Source organism: Heterodontus francisci, chromosome 29, assembly GCF_036365525.1.
Source record: "Heterodontus francisci isolate sHetFra1 chromosome 29, sHetFra1.hap1, whole genome shotgun sequence".
Classification (NCBI taxonomy): Eukaryota; Metazoa; Chordata; class Chondrichthyes; order Heterodontiformes; family Heterodontidae; genus Heterodontus; species Heterodontus francisci.
Window position 1 is genome coordinate 2,738,785 of NC_090399.1, and position 20,891 is coordinate 2,759,675.

At 44.3% G+C, this 20,891-nt stretch overlaps 1 protein-coding gene across 1 annotated transcript in view; it reads left to right on the forward strand.

Annotated features, from left to right (window-relative positions):
• The window catches only part of LOC137345906 (butyrophilin subfamily 1 member A1-like), a 182,272-nt gene extending 179,980 nt beyond the window's left edge, over positions 1–2,292 (forward strand). The window contains exon 8 of the mRNA XM_068009149.1: positions 908–2,292. Coding sequence (XP_067865250.1) covers positions 908–1,467 — 560 coding nt within the window. The 3' untranslated portion in view covers positions 1,468–2,292. The remainder of the gene's footprint in view (positions 1–907) is intronic.
• The last annotated feature ends 18,599 nt before the right edge of the window (positions 2,293–20,891 follow it).

Genomic DNA, 20,891 nt, shown 5'->3' on the forward strand with positions numbered 1-20,891 from the left:
GAACTGAACCCGGGTCGCTGGAGCTGTGAGGCTGCGCTACTGTGCCGCCCCACATATCCCTCGTCAACCAAGGTTCCCTCACTTGGCAGCCTTGCCCTTCCATCTAACAGGTACATGCCAGCCCTGAACTCTTCCTATCTCACTTTTAAAAGCCTCCCACTTGCCAGATGTCCCTTTACCTGTAAACAGCCTCTCCCATTCAACTTTTGAGATTTCCTGCCTGATGCCATCGAAATTAGCCTTCCCCCAATTTAGGACTTCAACCTGAGGATTAGTCCTATCCTTTTCCATAACTATCTTGAAGCTAATAGAGTTATGGTCACTCGTCCCAAAGTGCTCCCTCACTGACACATCAACCACCTGCCCATCCTCATTTCCTAAGAGGACTTCGAGTGTAGCCCCTTCTCTAGTACGGCCATCCACATACTGCTTCAGAAAACTATCCTTGACACACTAAACAAATTCTTCCCCGTCTGATCCCTTAGCACTAAGGGAGTCCTAGTCAATATTAGGGAAGTTAAAATCACCTACTATTACAACCCTATAATTCGTACACCTATCTTTACGGGATTACTCTGGGTGTGAATGTGGAGTTGGGTCTGTGTGTGACCTGTAGGTACAGGAATGTCATCCTGAAGCGGAGACACACTGACACAGTCTGTACCAGGATTACTCTGGGTGTGAATGCAGAGTTGGGTCTGTGTGTGACCTGTCGGCACAGGAATGCGATCCTGAAGCAGAGATATAGTAACAAAGTCTGTACCGGGATTACACTGGGTGCGAATGTGGGTCTGTGAGTTGGGGTCAGGCTGCTCTCACTGGGGACACCGGCCGCTCTGGAATTTTGCTCCAAACCGGTGATGGCTCAAACTGCCGATGCCGGACTCAGTTTATGTTTTTATTGCAGTGCGGCTGACTCTGGATCCGAGCACAGCGAATCCCATGCTCATTGTGTCTGAGGACCGGACCAGTGTGAGACTTGGAGACGATCGACAGCCGCTCCCTGACACCCAGGAGAGGTTTGATTGGTGGCTCAGTGCCCTGGGATCAGAGGGATTCACATCAGGGAGACATTACTGGGAGGTAGAGGTGGGGAACAAGACTGAGTGGGGTGTGGGATTGGCCCGAGAGTCTGCCCCGAGGAAAGGGAAATTCACCGCAATACCTGAGACCGGACACTGGATTGTGAGACTGAGAACCGGACAAGGCTACTTCGCCTCCACCTCCCCGTCACTGACCCTCCTCACCCCGAGTGTGAATCTCCGGAAGATCGGGGTTTACCTGGACTATGAGGGTGGACAGGTGTCATTTTACAATGTGGACAACATGTCCCATCTCCACACTTTCACCCACAATTTCGCTGAGAGAATCTTTCCCTTCTACGATCCGGGACCACATTATGGTGGGAAAAACGCAGACCCGCTGAGAATCTGGGGTGAAAGTCCCAATCTGGAGTGGTGTCTCTAACTGGCTCCCGATCCGGATTGAAGTGTCCGCCTCTAACCAGCTCCCGATCCGGATTGAAGTGTCCGCCTCTAACCAGCTCCCGATCCGGATTGAAGTGTCCGCCTGTAATCAGATTCGGATTATGGAGCAAATTGAGTGGAACTCATGGTAATTTCCACTTTTACACAAATTTGAAATCTGCAGAATTGAAATAAAAATTGAATCTGCGGAGGGACAAAAGGGACATTTTTTTAAAAAAGAGTAACATTTGTGCAATGGACAGAAAAGCCTTCCCTCAGACGGTGTGATCTCCTCTTGGAGCACTGGGCTGGACAAATATTCAACATTTAATCAATAAAATGTGAAATTGGGGATTACAGCCTGCAACTGACCCAGGCGTGACCCTGGGAAACCTCTGAAATGGAGATTTATTCAGACATGGATTGTGTTTGCAGAACAGGCTGTAAGAATGAGTTTGTTTTGCTGTTTGTACCATCCCTGTGCTCTAGCCCCTGGGAATTGTTCTAAGAATGTTTATTGACTCAGGTCACCAGGACTCTTGTATCTGCACCATGGTGTTTTATTACTGTTAACAGTATTATAGCAGCACTGGGCTAATCTTTACTCTGGAAGTGACACATGGAGTGACCACTTCCAGGGATGGCAGCCTTGGGGTCCTCCTTTTCCCAGGGATTATTACTGAGTTTCCACCGCTCAATATTACTGGTGATATTGAACAGTTCATGTTTGTAAAATAGATTGTACAAATAAATAATGTTATAAATGAACAACACGCTGATTAGTGTTTCTACATTGCTGGCGTGAATAAAGAAATCCATGAAAACAGTAAGGTTGATTGTGAGTATTGATTTATTACAGAAATTCGAAGCATTTCCTTGATGGTTTTGTGGCTGCAGTTTTTTTTTATTCATTATGGGATGTGGGTGTCGCTGGCCAGGCCAGCATTTATTGCCCATCCCTAATTGCCCTTGAGAAGGTGGTGGTGAGCTGCCTTCTTGAACCACTGCAGTCCATTTGGGGTAAGTACACCCACAGTGCTGTTAGGAAGGGAGTTCCAGGATTTTGATCCAGCGACCCAGTGAAGGAACGGCGATATAGTTCCAAGGCAGGATGGTGTGTGACTTGGAGGGGAACTTGCAGGTGGTGGTGTTCCCATGCATCTGCTGCCCTTGTCCTTCGAGTTGGTAGAGGTTGCGGGTTTGTAAAGTGCTGTCTAAGGAGTCTTGGTGCGTTGCTGCAGTGTATCGTGTAGATGATACACAGTGCTGCCACTGTGCGTCAGTGGTGGAGGGAGTGAATGTTTGAGGATGGGGTGCCAATCAAGCGGGTTGCTTTGTCCTGGATGGTGTCGAGCTTCTTGAGTGTTGTTGGAGCTGCACCCATGCAGGCGATTGGAGAGTATTCCATCACACTTGTGACTTGTGGACAGGCTTTGGGGAGTCAGGAGGTGAGTTAATCACCGCAGGATTTCTAACCTCTGAGCTGCTCTTGTAATCAAAGTATTTCTATGGCTACTCCAGTTCAGTTTCTGGTCAATGGTAGCCCTTAGGACGTTGATGGTGGGAGATTCAGCGATGGTAATGCCATTGAATATCAAGGGGAGATGGTTAGATTCTCTCCTGTTGGAGATAGTCATTGCCTGGCATTTGTGTGGCGCAAATATTACTTGCCACTTATCAGCCCAAGCCTGGATATTGTCCAGGTCTTGCTGCATTTCCACACGGCCTGCTTCAGTATCTGAGGAGTCACGAATGGTGCTGAACATTGTGCAACCATCAGCGAGCATCCCCACTTCTGACCTTATGATTGAAGGAAGGTCATTGATTAAATATAGAACAAAGAACAGTACAGCACAGGAACAGGCCATTCGGCCCTCCAAGCCTGCGCCGATCTTGATGCCTGCCTAAACTAAAACCTTCTGCACTTCCGGGGTCCGTATCCCTCTATTCCCATCCTATTCATGTAAATGAAAGCTGCTGGAGAAGATACTGAGGGATAGGACCTATTGCCATTTGGAAGAAAATGGGCTTATCAGTGATAGGCAACATGGTTTTGTGCAGGGAAGGTCATGTCTTACCAACTTAATAGAATTCTTTGAGGAAGTGACAAAGTTGATTGATGAGGGAAGGGCTGTAGATGTCATATACATGGACTTCAGTAAGGCGTTTGATAAGGTTCCCCATGGTAGGCTGATGGAGAAAGTGAAGGCGCATGGGGTCCAAGGTGTACTAGCTAGATGGATAAAGAACTGGCTGGGCAACAGGAGACAGAGAGTAGCAGTGGAAGGGAGTTTCTCAAAATGGAGACGTGTAACCAGTGGTGTTCCACAGGGATCCGTACTGGGACCACTGTTGTTTGTGATATACATAAATGATTTGGAGGAAAGTATAGGTGGTCTGATTAGCAAGTTTGCAGATGACACTAAGATTGGTGGAGTAGCAGATAGTGAAGGGGACTGTCAGAGAATACAGCAGAATATAGATAGATTGGAGAGTTGGGAAGAGAAATGGCAGATGGAGTTCAATCAGGGCAAATGCGAGGTGATGCATTTTGGAAGATCCAATTCAAGAGTGAACTCTACAGTAAATGGAAAAGCCCTGGGGAAAATTGATGTACAGAGAGATTTGGGTGTTCAGGTCCATTGTTCCCTGAAGGTGGCAACGCAGGTCAATAGAGTAGTCAAGAAGGCATATGGCATGCTTTCCTTCATCGGACAGGGTATTGAGTACAAGAGTTGGCAGGTCATATTACAGTTGTATAGGTCTTTGGTTCGGCCACATTTGGAATACTGTATGCAGTTCTGGTCGCCACATTACCAAAAGGATGTGGATGCTTGGGAGAGGGTGCAGAGGAGGTTCACCAGGATGTTGCCTGGTATGGAGGGTGCTAGCTATGAAGAGAGATTGAGTAGATTAGGATTATTTTCATTAGAAAGACGGAGGTTGAGCAGGGACCTGATTGAGGTGTACAAAATCATGAGAGGAATAGACAGGTTGGATAGCAAGAAGCTTTTTCCCCAGAGTGGGGGATTCAATTACTAGGGGACACGAGTTCAAAGTGAAAGGGGAAAAGTTTAGGGGGGATATGCGTGGAAAGTTCTTTACGCAGAGGGTGGTGGGTGCCTGGAACGCGTTGCCAGCGGAGGTGGTAGACGCGGGCACGATAGCGTCTTTTAAGATGTATCTAGACATACATGAATGGGCAGGAAGTAAAGAGATACAGACCCTTAGAAAATAGGTGACAGGTTTAGATAGAGGATTTGGATCGGCGTAGGCTTGGAGGGCCGAAGGGCCTGTTCCTGTGCTGTAATTTTCTTTGTTCTTTGCACACTCTTAAACTGTTTAAACTCCCCTGGCTCTTGAAATCAGTTCATTTTAGCCCTAACTAAAAGCTAACAGTTAGTTTAGTTTCTGTTACCTGGATCCACTGCCCTCCCCCAGCCACATCTGCTCTTTGTTTTCTCAATGAAATTGATCCGGACGAAACTGAAGAACACAGCTGTCGATACTTCAATCTCCGATTCCTGCTGTCTTCACTGTCCAGAGTGTCTGTGGCCATGGCGTGCGGTAAGTCCATTGAGGAGAAGAAGGAGCAGCGGGACTCTCGGGAAGCCTTGAGAAAAGGTGCTCCGAACACCCAAAAAATCCATGAACGGCCCCCCGGCCGCAACTTCAAAGCGCCCGCGGGAGATGGCTCGGAGAGCATCTGCAGCGCACTGTCGGCAATGCTGTGACTATCATTACCAGATTATTCAGCGTGCTTCAGCTTGAAAGATTGCTAACTTTTCCCACAAGAACGTAATAGAATAGACAATCGGATAACTGCTTCCTGCATACTTCAAGTTTGTTTTGTCACAAAATGTTATAAAGGGAGTTTGAGGTATAAGTGCGTGGGGTGAAATTTGACTTTGGGCAATCTGTAAGTCTGCCAAAGATGCTTCACCTCCCGAAGGACGTGGATGAGCTTTCCGGACGTCGATGGTGGGCACTGAGGAAATGGCTCATCACCTGCTCCCCCTTTCCCCTCCCCTTTACCCGCCCCGTCCCCTTCCCTGCTCCGCCCCCCCCCCGCATCATCTTCCCCCCGCAACCCCTTCCCCTGCACCCTCCCCACCCCATTACAGCCCCCTTCCCAGCTCCCCCTTGTACTCCCCTCCCCCTCGCATCTCCTCCTCCCACCGGCATCATCCTACACCTGTGTAGGGGCCCTAACAACGCCACTGCCTTGTGGGCATCTCGGGAGAGACCAAAGCTGAGGGGACAAACCCTAACAGAAAATCCGGAGCGGAACCCCGTAGGTGGTCATGTGTCACCTTTGGCATGTTTCCAGCAGTTCCTGCAGCCATACCAGTGCCAAACGTCGTGCTCTGCACTTCTTTGGACCTCACCAGAAAGGCCATGAGGGGGGTTTTGACGACTGGGCAACTCTCAACCTCCATAAATTCGCCCAGGCATGCGCCATGGAGAGGTCACTCCATAGTTGCCTCACAGCGACTGAAACAACACGGAAGGCAGCAGTTACGGGTTATAAGTCCAGATAAATTGGCGTAGAAACTGGGCGCCACGGGTTGCCTTTGTCAGTGGGAGAGGTCATTGCATCTCACTGGACAGCTACCACCTGCCTCAAACCGGGCAGCCCCCGGTCAATAAGGTTCTGTCCCTCCGCAGTCTACCTGGTTCAATGGGTGCTTGGAGCTCAGGGTCATTGCCCGAAAGGTGGACTGATACACCGCACCAAACAACATGAAAAAAGGAAAGAAGGTACCAGCCCTTTGCTTTGCAAGCTGGAACGTCAGAACTATCTGTCCTGGCCTGTCGGAAGACCTTACACAAATCAACGATTCTCGGAAGACCGCCATCATTAACAACGAGCTCAATAGACTCAATGTAGACATTGCAGCACTTCAGGAGACACACCTCCCCACGAGTGGATCTCTAGCAGAGCAAGACTACACCTTCTTCTGGCAGGGCAGGGATCCTGAAGAACCAAGACAGCATGGAGTGGGCTTCGCCATCAGAAACTCCTTGCTCAGCATGATAGAGCCTCCCTCAAATGACTCGGAACGCATACTGTCCATCCGACTGCTCACCACCTCTGGTCCAGTACACCTACTCAGCATCTATGCTCCAACACTCTACTCCCCACCTGAAGCTAAAGATCAGTTCTACGAGGAACTCCATAACATCATTAGCAGCAGCCCCAACACCGAACACCTATTCCTGCTGGGGGACTTTAATGCCAGGGTTGGGGCCGACCATGACTCATGGCCCTCCTGCCTTGGGCGCTATGGCGTTGGAAGGATGAACGAGAACGGGTAGAGACTGCTTGAGTTGTGTACCTATCATAACCTCTGCATCACTAACTCGTTCTTTCACAATAAACCCTGTCACCAGGTTTCATGGAGGCACCCAAGATCGTGTCGTTGGCACCAACTAGACCTCATTGTCAAAAGGCGAGCCGCCTTAAACAGTGTTCAAATCACACGCAGCTTCCACAGTGCGGACTGCGACACCGACCACTCACTGGTGTGCAGCAAGGTTAGACTCAGACCAAAGAAGTTGCATCATATCAAGCAAAAGGACCACCCGCGCATCAACACGAGCAGAATTTCTCACCCACAGCTGTTACAAAAATTTCTAAATTCACTTGTAACAGCCCTTCAAAACACTCCCACAGGGACGCTGAGACCAAGTGGGCTCACATCAGAGACACCATCTATGAGTCAGCTTTGACCACCTATGGAAAATGTGTGAAGAGAAATGCAGACTGGTTTCAATATCATAATGAAGAGCTGGAACCTGTCATAGCCGCTAAGCGCATTGCACTGTTGAACTACAAGAAAGCCCCCAGCGATTTAACATCTTGCAGCGCTTCCTCTGCCCTTCTGGTAACCTCTTGCCATGACGGAGCGCAGCGTAGAAAGCTTGTTTTAGGAATCTTGTGTCAAGCACGCGGACGATGTGGCCAGCCCAACGTAACTGACCAGCCATGACCAGTGTCTCGATACTGGGGCTGTTGGCCAGAGAGAGGACACTGATAATGGAGTCCCTGTCCGGCAACTGAATTTGCAGATGGCCAGTTCTGATGAAAGGTCACAGACTTGAAACTTTAACTGTTTCTCTCTCCACAGATGCTGCCTGACCTACTGAGTATTTCCAGCACTTTTTGTTTTTATTAATATATTTTCAGGATCTAGTGGAGGGGCCACTGGTGATATCTCTCCAGGGCTTTGAGATGTCTGCTTTACAGTGTCCATGTTTCCACGCATACAGGAGGGCAGGTAACACTGCGGCCCTATAGACCATGAGCCTGGTGCAAGATTTGAGGTCTTTGTTGTCAAACACTCTTTTCCTCAGATGACCAAAGGCTGCGCTAGCACACTGGAGGCGATGCTGAGTTCATCATCGATGTCTGACTTTGCTGAGAGTATAAGAAGTGATCCAAATTATCTAGTGGTTTGCCATGGATCTTGATAGTCGGTGGGCAGTGTTGCGCTGCGGGAACAGGCTGGTAGAAGACCTTTGTCTTCCGGATATTTAGCTTAAGGCCCATTCTTTCATACGTCTTCGTGAATGCATCGACGAGGGTTTGAAGCTCAGCCGCTGAAATTGCGCATACACAAGCGTCATCAGTGTACTGCAGCTCGATACAGAGGTTGGGGTGACCTTGGTTCTGGACTGGAGGTGACATAGGTTAAATAGTTTCCCCTTCATCCTGTCGAGTAGATCTACTCCCGCAGTGAGCTTCATGGAGATGAGGTGGAGTGTTGCGGTGAGGAAGATGGAAAAGAGCGTTTGTGCGATTGTAAATCTGAGTTCTTTTTGCCTTCAGTCTGGTTCAGTAAATATACCGAGTCGGATGTGTAGGTAAAATCAATTACTTTATTTGCGCATTAGCCGGCGGACTTACTCTGACACAGCGGCACTGACTCCAACAGAGTCTGTCAGGTCCACCAGAGTAAGTGACCGTTCGTGATACAGATACTACTGTTTATACATTAAGATTCATGCTACACCCCCTTGTTTAACCAATCAGTGCGGTACAATTTAACTTTCAACCAAGTGATAACGTGCAGTACATCTGTTACTGAGGTTAACAATATCCTCTATTCTCAATACATACTTGTTATTAACATAATATTGTTTTGCATCAGCAAGATAAAAGAAAACAGACAAGCAAGATAATTAGCAAAAGCAGAGGAGTCAGAAACAACATTCTGATTTCGCTTCCCACAATTGTCATGAGTCCTGTGATCCTGTTATCTTTATCAAGTTGCATTCCTGAGTATTTCATACAGTCTGCAGTTACACTGATAAGAGGGGCCCTCTTTGGTCAGCCTAATTGCCTGTGCTAAGCAGTACCATGCTCAAAACTGCCAGCTAACTAACTTGTCCCACAATGCCTTGGGTAAATACTCCATTTTGTAAGAATATGTGGCTATACTTTCAACTTGTATATTAGCTACAAGCTGCGTCCTGTTATCACTGTTTCTACAGAGTTACACAATCATGCCATAAAGGAACAGATGTCCTTATAACTACTGGTGTAGGCTAGTCTACACGCTTTCACATCATCAACATTTACTTTTAACTATTTCATTGCAGTTTCTACAAACTTAAATCATACTATCAAAGCTCAGCAAAGCTACTATTCCTAACTTGGCTACATATCCCATCAAGCATAGTGCCATGCCATTGTGCTCACTTCCACACGATGACACAGCCTTGCTTGACCAGTCTGCACTCAGATTGGGTCAGTGGCAGATCCGTTGGCAAGGATTACAGCTTGCATGTCGTCGTGCAGCCGGCGGAGGATGGTGACGAATTTCCACTGTGCCTCTTGATGGACGGAAAGCTCTAATTGCAGTAAGACATGTTTACTCCTATACTCAAATCCTCTTATAATGAAGGCCAACATACATTTGCCTTCTTAATTGCTTGCTGTATCCACGTTGACTTTCAGTGACTCAACAGCAAGGACACCCAACTCCCTTTGAAGTTCAACATTTCCCATCCTCTTACCATTTAAGAAATACTCTGTATTTCTGTTTTTCCTACGAAAGTGGATAACCTCACATTTCTCCACATTGTATTCCATCTGCCAATCTTTTGCCCACTCGCTTAGCCTCTCTGAATCCACTTGAAGTGTCTTTGCATCCTCCTCACAACTCACACTTCCACCTAGTTTTGGGTCATCTGAAAACTTGGAATTATTATATTTATCCCCACATCCAAATCATTGATGTGGATTGTGAATAGCTGGGGCATTGATTCTTGCGGTACCCTGCTCGTCACAGCCTGCCAACCTGAAAATGACCCATTTATTTCTACTCTGCTTTCTGTCTGTTAACCCAGTTCTCAATCCATGCCAGTATATTCCCCCCGATCCCATGTATTCTGATTTTGTTTACTAACCTCTTGTGTGGGACCTTACCAAAAGTTTTCTGAATATCTAAATATACCAGAGCAACTGGTTGCCCCTTTACTCTGCTAGTTACATTCTCAAAAAACTCCAACAGATTTGTTAAACATGATTTCCATATCATAAATCCATGTTAATTCTGCCCAATCCTACCATTATTTTCTAAGCGTCCTGTTATCACATCCTTTATTATAGATTCTAGCATTTTCCTTACGACTGTTAGGTCTGTCGTTCCCTGTTTTTTATTTCCCTCCTTTCTTAAATAATTGGGTTACAATTGCCACCTTCCAATCTGCAGGAACCATTTCAAAGTCTATGGCATTTTGAAAGATGACCACCAATACATTAGTATCTCTACAGCCATCTCTTTCAACACTTAGATATAGGTCATCAGGTCCAGCGGATTTATTTACTTTAAGCCCCATTAATTTCTCTAGTTCTTTTTATACTAATATTAATCTCTTGGAGTTCCTTCTTTACACTGGTCCCTTAATTATCTATTATTTCTGGGAGGCTTTTAGTATTTTGCTCCACAAAGACAGACATGGAGTATTTGTTCAGTTTCTCTGCCATTTCCTTATTCCCAGCGATAAATTTTCCTGACTCCGCTTGTAATAGACCCACATTTGTCTTTGCTAATCTTTTCCTTTTTACATACCTATCGAAGCTTTTACAGTCCGTTTATATGTGCCTTGCTAGCTTACTCTCATTCTATTTTCCCTTTCTAAGTCTTTTTCTTGGTCCTCTTTTCCAGAATTAAAAAATGCTCCTAATCCTCAGGCTTCCCTTTTTTTTTGGCAACTTTATTCACTTGTTCCTTTGGTCTAATACAATACTTGATTTCTTTTGTTAGCCATGGTTGGAACATTTTTCATGCTGGGTTTTTGTGTATTAAAGGAATGTATTTTTGTTGTAAACTATGTATTAGTTCTTTAAATGTTAGTCATTGCATGTCTACTGTCATACCTTTTAACGTAGTTTCCCAATCTGCCATAGCCAATTTGCCCCTCATATTTTCACAGTTTCCTTTGCTTCGATTTAGGACCTGAGTTTCTGATTGAACTACATCACTTTCAAACTTAATGTAAAAATCAGCTTTGTCGACATCCCATGAGACGAATTTTTAAAAACCCATGTACACACCATTAATACATTAAAGAGCTGTACACCTGAATACTGTACAGGACACACCTACACACACAACATCAATACATCAAGGAGCGGTATACTGTACAGGACACACCTACACACACAACATCAATACATCAAGGAGCGGTATACTGTACAGGACACACCTACACACACAACATCAATACATCAAGGAGCGGTATACTGTACAGGACACACCTACACACACAACATCAATACATCAAGGAGCGGTATACTGTACAGGACACACCTACACACACAACATCAATACATCAAGGAGCAGTATACTGTACAGGACACACCTACACACACAACATCAATACATCAAGGAGCGGTATACTGTACAGGACACACCTACACACACAACATCATACATCAAGGAGCGGTATACTGGACACGACACACCTACACACACAACATCAATACATCAAGGAGCAGTATACTGTACAGGACACACCTACACACACAACATAAATACATCAAGGAGCTGTATACTGTACAGGACACACCTACACACACATCAATACATCAAGGAGCGGTATACTGTATAGGACACACCTACACACACGACATAAATACATCAAGGAGCTGTATACTGTACAGGACACACCTACACACACAACATCAATACATCAAGGAGCGGTATACTGTACAGGACACACCTACACACACAACATCAATACATCAAGGAGCGGTATACTGTACAGGACACACCTACACACACAACATCAATACATCAAGGAGCGGTATACTGTACAGGACACACCTACACACACAACATCAATACATCAAGGAGCGGTATACTGTACAGGACACACCTACACACACAACATCATACATCAAGGAGCGGTATACTGGACACGACACACCTACACACACAACATCAATACATCAAGGAGCAGTATACTGTACAGGACACACCTACACACACATCAATACATCAAGGAGCTGTATACTGTACAGGACACACCTACACTCACGACATAAATACATCAAGGAGCTGTATACTGTACAGGACACACCTACACACACAACATCAATACATCAAGGAGCGGTATACTGTACAGGACACACCTACACACACAACATCAATACATCAAGGAGCTGTATACTGTACAGGACACACCTACACAGACCATTAATACATCAAGGAGCTGTATACTGTACAGGACATACCTACACACACAACATCAATACATCAAGGAGCGGTATACTGTACAGGACACACCTACACACACAACATAAATACATCAAGGAGCTGTATACTGTACAGGACACACCTACACACACATCAATACATCAAGGAGCGGTATACTGTACAGGACACACCTACACACACAACATAAATACATCAAGGAGCTGTATACTGTACAGGACACACCTACACACACAACATCAATACATCAAGGAGCGGTATACTGTACAGGACACACCTACACACACAACATAAACACATCAAGGAGCTGTATACTGTACAGGACACACCTACACACACATCAATACATCAAGGAGCTGTATACTGTACAGGACACACCTACACACACATCAATACATCAAGGAGCTGTATACTGTACAGGACACACCTACACTCACAACATAAATACATCAAGGAGCTGTATACTGTACAGGACACACCTACACACACAACATCAATACATCAAGGAGCGGTATACTGTACAGGACACACCTACACACACAACATCAATACATCAAGGAGCGGTATACTGTACAGGACACACCTACACACACAACATCAATACATCAAGGAGCGGTATACTGTACAGGACACACCTACACACACAACATCAATACATCAAGGAGCGGTATACTGTACAGGACACACCTACACACACAACATCAATACATCAAGGAGCGGTATACTGTACAGGACACACCTACACACACAACATCAATACATCAAGGAGCGGTATACTGTACAGGACAAACCTACACACACAACATCATACATCAAGGAGCGGTATACTGGACACGACACACCTACACACACAACATCAATACATCAAGGAGCAGTATACTGTACAGGACACACCTACACACACAACATCAATACATCAAGGAGCGGTATACTGTACAGGACACACCTACACACACAACATCAATACATCAAGGAGCGGTATACTGTACAGGACACACCTACACACACAACATCAATACATCAAGGAGCGGTATACTGTACAGGACAAACCTACACACACAACATCATACATCAAGGAGCGGTATACTGGACACGACACACCTACACACATAACATCAATACATCAAGGAGCAGTATACTGTACAGGACACACCTACACACACAACATAAATACATCAAGGAGCTGTATACTGTACAGGACACACCTACACACACATCAATACATCAAGGAGCGGTATACTGTATAGGACACACCTACACACACATCAATACATCAAGGAGCTGTATACTGTACAGGACACACCTACACTCACGACATAAATACATCAAGGAGCTGTATACTGTACAGGACACACCTACACACACAACATCAATACATCAAGGAGCGGTATACTGTACAGGACACACCTACACACACAACATCAATACATCAAGGAGCTGTATACTGTACAGGACACACCTACACAGACCATTAATACATCAAGGAGCTGTATACTGTACAGGACATACCTACACACACAACATCAATACATCAAGGAGCGGTATACTGTACAGGACACACCTACACACACAACATAAATACATCAAGGAGCTGTATACTGTACAGGACACACCTACACACACATCAATACATCAAGGAGCTGTATACTGTACAGGACACACCTCCACTCACAACATAAATACATCAAGGAGCTGTATACTGTACAGGACACACCTACACACACAACATCAATACATCAAGGAGCGGTATACTGTACAGGACACACCTACACACACAACATCAATACATCAAGGAGCTGTATACTGTACAGGACACACCTACACAGACCATTAATACATCAAGGAGCTGTATACTGTACAGGACACACCTACACACACACACCATTAATACATCAAGGAGCTGTATACTGTACAGGACACACCTACACACACACCATTAATACATGAAGGAGCTGTATACTGTACAGGACACACCTACACACACATTAATACATCAAGGAGCTGTATACTGTACAGGACACACCTACACACACACACACCATTAATACATTAAGGAGCTGTATACTGTACAGGACACACCTACACACACACACCATTAATACATCAAGGAGCTGTATACTGTACAGGACACACCTACACACACACACCATTAATACATCAAGGAGCTGTATACTGTACAGGACACACCTACACACACACACACCATGAATACATCAAGGAGCTGTATACTGTACAGGACACACCTACACACACACACCATTAATACATCAAGGAGCTGTATACTGTACAGGACACACCTACACACACAACATCAATACATCAAGGAGCTGTATACTGTACAGGACACACCTACACAGACCATTAATACATCAAGGAGCTGTATACTGTACAGGACACACCTACACACACACACACCATTAATACATCAAGGAGCTGTATACTGTACAGGACACACCTACACACACACCATTAATACATCAAGGAGCTGTATACTGTACAGGACACACCTACACACACACCATTAATACATCAAGGAGCTGTATACTGTACAGGACACACCTACACACACACACACCATTAATACATCAAGGAGCTGTATACTGTACAGGACACACCTACACACACACACACCATTAATACATCAAGGAGCTGTATACTGTAAAGGACACACCTACACACACACAATTAATACATCAAGGAGCTGAATACTGTACAGGACACACCTACACACACACACACCATTAATACATCAAGGAGCTGTATACTGTACAGGACACACCTACACACACACACCATTAATACATCAAGGAGCTGTATACTGTACAGGACACACCTACACACACACACACACACCATTAATACATCAAGGAGCTGTATACTGTACAGGACACACCTACACACACACACACCATTAATACATCAAGGAGCTGTATACTGTACAGGACACACCTACACACACACACACCATTAATACATCAAGGAGCTGTATACTGTAAAGGACACACCTACACACACACACACCATTAATACATCAAGGAGCTGTATACTGTACAGGACACACCCACACACACACACACCATTAATACATCAAGGAGCTGTATACTGTACAGGACACACCTACACACACAACATCAATACATCAAGGAGCGGTATACTGTACAGGACACACCTACACACACAACATAAACACATCAAGGAGCTGTATACTGTACAGGACACACCTACACACACATCAATACATCAAGGAGCTGTATACTGTACAGGACACACCTCCACTCACAACATAAATACATCAAGGAGCTGTATACTGTACAGGACACACCTACACACACAACATCAATACATCAAGGAGCGGTATACTGTACAGGACACACCTACACACACAACATCAATACATCAAGGAGCTGTATACTGTACAGGACACACCTACACAGACCATTAATACATCAAGGAGCTGTATACTGTACAGGACACCTACACACACACACCATTAATACATCAAGGAGCTGTATACTGTACAGGACACACCTACACACACACCATTAATACATCAAGGAGCTGTATACTGTACAGGACACACCTACACACACATTAATACATCAAGGAGCTGTATACTGTACAGGACACCTACACACACACACACCATTAATACATTAAGGAGCTGTATACTGTACAGGACACACCTACACACACACACCATTAATACATCAAGGAGCTGTATACTGTACAGGACACACCTACACACACACACCATTAATACATCAAGGAGCTGTATACTGTACAGGACACACCTACACACACACACACCATGAATACATCAAGGAGCTGTATACTGTACAGGACACACCTACACACACACACCATTAATACATCAAGGAGCTGTATACTGTACAGGACACACCTACACACACAACATCAATACATCAAGGAGCTGTATACTGTACAGGACACACCTACACAGACCATTAATACATCAAGGAGCTGTATACTGTACAGGACACACCTACACACACACACACCATTAATACATCAAGGAGCTGTATACTGTACAGGACACACCTACACACACACCATTAATACATCAAGGAGCTGTATACTGTACAGGACACACCTACACACACACCATTAATACATCAAGGAGCTGTATACTGTACAGGACACACCTACACACACACACACCATTAATACATCAAGGAGCTGTATACTGTACAGGACACACCTACACACACACACACCATTAATACATCAAGGAGCTGTATACTGTACAGGACACACCTACACACACACACACCATTAATACATCAAGGAGCTGTATACTGTAAAGGACACACCTACACACACACAATTAATACATCAAGGAGCTGAATACTGTACAGGACACACCTACACACACACACACCATTAATACATCAAGGAGCTGTATACTGTACAGGACACACCTACACACACACACACCATTAATACATCAAGGAGCTGAATACTGTACAGGACACCTACACACACACACCATTAATACATCAAGGAGCTGTATACTGTACAGGACACACCTACACACACACCATTAATACATCAAGGAGCTGTATACTGTAAAGGACACACCTACACACACACACACACACACACCATTAATACATCAAGGAGCTGAATACTGTACAGGACACACCTACACACACACACACCATTAATACATCAAGGAGCTGTATACTGTTCAGGACACACCTACACACACACACACCATTAATACATCAAGGAGCTGTATACTGTAAAGGACACACCTACACACACACACACCATTAATACATCAAGGAGCTGTATACTGTACAGGACACACCTACACACACACACACCATTAATACATCAAGGAGCTGTATACTGTAAAGGACACACCTACACACACACACACCATTAATACATCAAGGAGCTGAATACTGTACAGGACACACCTACACACACACACACCATTAATACATCAAGGAGCTGTATACTGTAGAGGACACACCTACACACACACCATTAATACATCAAGGAGCTGTATACTGTACAGGACACACCTACACACACACACACCATTAATACATCAAGGAGCTGTATACTGTACAGGACACACCTACACACACACCATTAATACATCAAGGAGCTGTATACTGTACAGGACACACCTGCACACACACACACACCATTAATACATCAAGGAGCTGTATACTGTACAGGACACACCTACACACCATTAATACATCAAGGAGCTGTATACTGTACAGGACACACCTACACACACACCATTAATACATCAAGGAGCTGTGTACTGTACAGGACACACCTACACACACACACCATTAATACAACAAGGAGCTGTATACTGTACAGGACACACCTACACACACACACAATTAATACATCAAGGAGCTGTATACTGTACAGGACACACCTACACACACACAACATAAATACATCAAGGAGCGGTATACTCTACAGGACACACCTACACACACACCATTAATACATCAAGGAGCGGTATACTCTACAGGACACACCTACACACACACCATTAATACATCAAGGAGCTGTATACTGTACAGGACACACCTACAAACACACCATTAATACATCAAGGAGCTGTATACTGTACAGGACACACCTACACACACACCATTAATACATCAAGGAGCTGTATACTGTACAGGACACACCTACACACACACACACCATTAATAAATCAAGGAGCTGTATACTGTACAGGACACACCTACACACATATTAATACATCAAGGAGCTGTATACTGTACAGGACACACCTACAAACACACACACCATTAATACATCAAGGAGTGGTATACTGTACAGGACACACCTACAAACACACCCTTAATACATCAAGGAGCTGTATACTGTACAGGACACATCTACACACACACCATTAATACATCAAGGAGTGGTGTCCTGTACAGGACACACCTACACACACACACACACACACCATTAATACATCAAGGAGCTGTATACTGTACAGGACACACCTACACACACAACATTAATACATCAAGGAGCGGGATACTGTGTGATAAAATATAGGTATAGTCGGCTTAATTAGGTAGAATTTAGATATAATTAATGGATTATACCTTTTAGAATTAAAGATTTAATATATGGTTATTATTCAAGATTCACTGGAATTCCCTTCAAGAACAGAGTTAAAAATCCATGAATTTCTTTTCATTAACATCCCTGCTGGATGGGCACCTGAAACACCTTTTAAGATAAAAAAAATCCATTCCAATGTCTCTGCTACATGAGAATTTGAAGATGAAACAAACTGAGACAAATACATGATCCATACTGATAACTATAGTCATTATTAGTTGATAATGATATTGACAGACTGACTGAAGGTGGTGATGCAAGGTAGCATCAAAGAACCATCACAGATGATCAATTACGAAATGGATTGTTACCGACAAGAAACAGATGCCACATAAACTCAATCAAACCAAAAAGGAAACAACAGTTACTGCACAAGTTTGATTGAAAAATCTTTAAGTACAAAACACATTTATGAGTTAGGTAACCAAACAAATAAGGTCATAGTGTTACTATAAAACACTACAAACATTTTTACCAGATAAAAGCTCACAAATTCATGAGAAGGGAACATAATAATGTAAGAAAATAAGAACACAAGAACTAGGAGCAGGAGTAGGCAATTCAGCCCCTCGGGCCTGCTCTGCCATTCAATATGATCATGGCTGATCTCATCTCGGCCTCAACTCCACTTTCCTGCCCGTTCTCCAGAACCCTTCAACTCTTCACTAATTAAAAATCTGTCTATCTCCTCCTTAAATTTACTCAATGTCCCGGCATCCACCGCACTCTGGGGTAGTGAATTCCACAGATTCACGACCCTTTGAGAGAAGTAATTTCTCCTCATCTCTGTTTTAAATCTGCTACCCCTTATCCTAAAACTGTGACCTCTCGTTCTATGTTGCCCCACCAGAGGAAACATCCTCTCTATGTCTACTTTGTCAATCCCCTTAATCATCTTATATACCTCAATTAGATCTCCTCTCATTCTTCTAAACTCTTGAGAGTAAAGGCCTAAACTGCTCAATCTCTCTTCATAAGACAAACCCCTCATCTCTGGAACCAATCTAGTGAACCTCCTCTGAACTACCTCCAATACAACTACATCCCTCCTCAAGTAAAGGGACCAAAACTGTACGCAATACTCCAGGTGCGGTCTCACTAACGCCTTGTACAGTTGCAGCAACACTTCCCTACTTTTATACTCTATTCCTTTAGCAATAAATGCCAAAATTCCATTTGCCTTCCTTATTACCTGCTCTACCTGCATACTAGTTTTCTGCGATTCATGCACAAGGACACCCAGATCCCTCTGCACCGAAGCACTCTGAAGTTTCTCACCATTTAGATAATTTGCCTTTCTATTCTTGACCGATATGGATAACCTCACACTTATCCACATTAAACTCCATCTGCCAAATTTTGGCCCATTCACCTAACCTATCCATATCCATTTGTAAATCTCTTATTTCTTTATTGCAACTTACTAACCCACCTATTTTTGTGTCACCTGCAAATTTGGCTATAGTACCTTCTATCCCTGCATCCAAGTCATTAATATAGATTGTAAATAGTTGGGGCCCGAGGACTGAACCCTGTGGCACCCCACTAGTTACATCTTGCCAACCAGAAAAAGACCCATTTATCCCGACTCTGTTTTCTGTTGGTTAGCCAATGCTCTATCCAAGCTAATAAATTGCCCCTAACCCCATGTGATCTTCCCTTGTGTATTAACCTTTTGTGTGGCACCTTATCAAATGCCTTCTGGAAGTCCAGATATACTACATCTACAGGATCCCTATCATCCACTCTACTTGTTACAGCTTAGAAGAACTCTAGCAAATTAGTCAAACACGATTTACTCTTCATAAAACCATGCTGACTCTGATGGATTGCGTTGTGACTTTATAAATGTCCTGTTATTATTTCCCGAATAATGGATGCTAACAATTTCCTAACGACAGAGGTTAAACGAACTGGTCTATAGTTTCCTAATTTCTACCTCCCTCCCTTTTTTGAATAATTTTTGAATAATTAGCTCTTTTCCAATCCACTGGAACCTTTCCCGCATCCAGGGAATTTTGGAATATTATAACCAATTGATCCACTATCTCTGCTGCCACTAGCCATCAGGCCCTGGGGACTTGTCTGCCTTCAATCCCAATAGTTTGCTCAGTACTTTTTCCCTAATGATGATGATTGTTCTAAGTTCCTCCCTTTCTGTAACCTCTGCATTACTTGTTACTATTGGGATGATACGAGTGTCCTCCACCGTGAAAACTGAGGCAAAATACTGATTTAGTGTCTCTGCCATTTCTGTGTTCCCAACATTATTTTTATTCATTCATGGGATGTGGGCATCACTGGCCAGGCCAGCATTTATTGCCCATCCCTAATTGCCCTTGAGAAGGTGGTGGTGAGCTGCCTTCTTGAACCGCTGCAGTCCATGTGCAGTAGATACACCCACAGTACTGTTAGAAAGGGAGTTACAGGATTTTGACCCAGTGACAGTGAAGGAACAGCGATATAGTTCCAAGTCAGGATGGTGTGTGACTTGGAGGGGAACTTGCAGGTGGTGCTGTTCCCATGCATTTGCTGCCCTTGTCCTTCTAGTTGGTAGAGG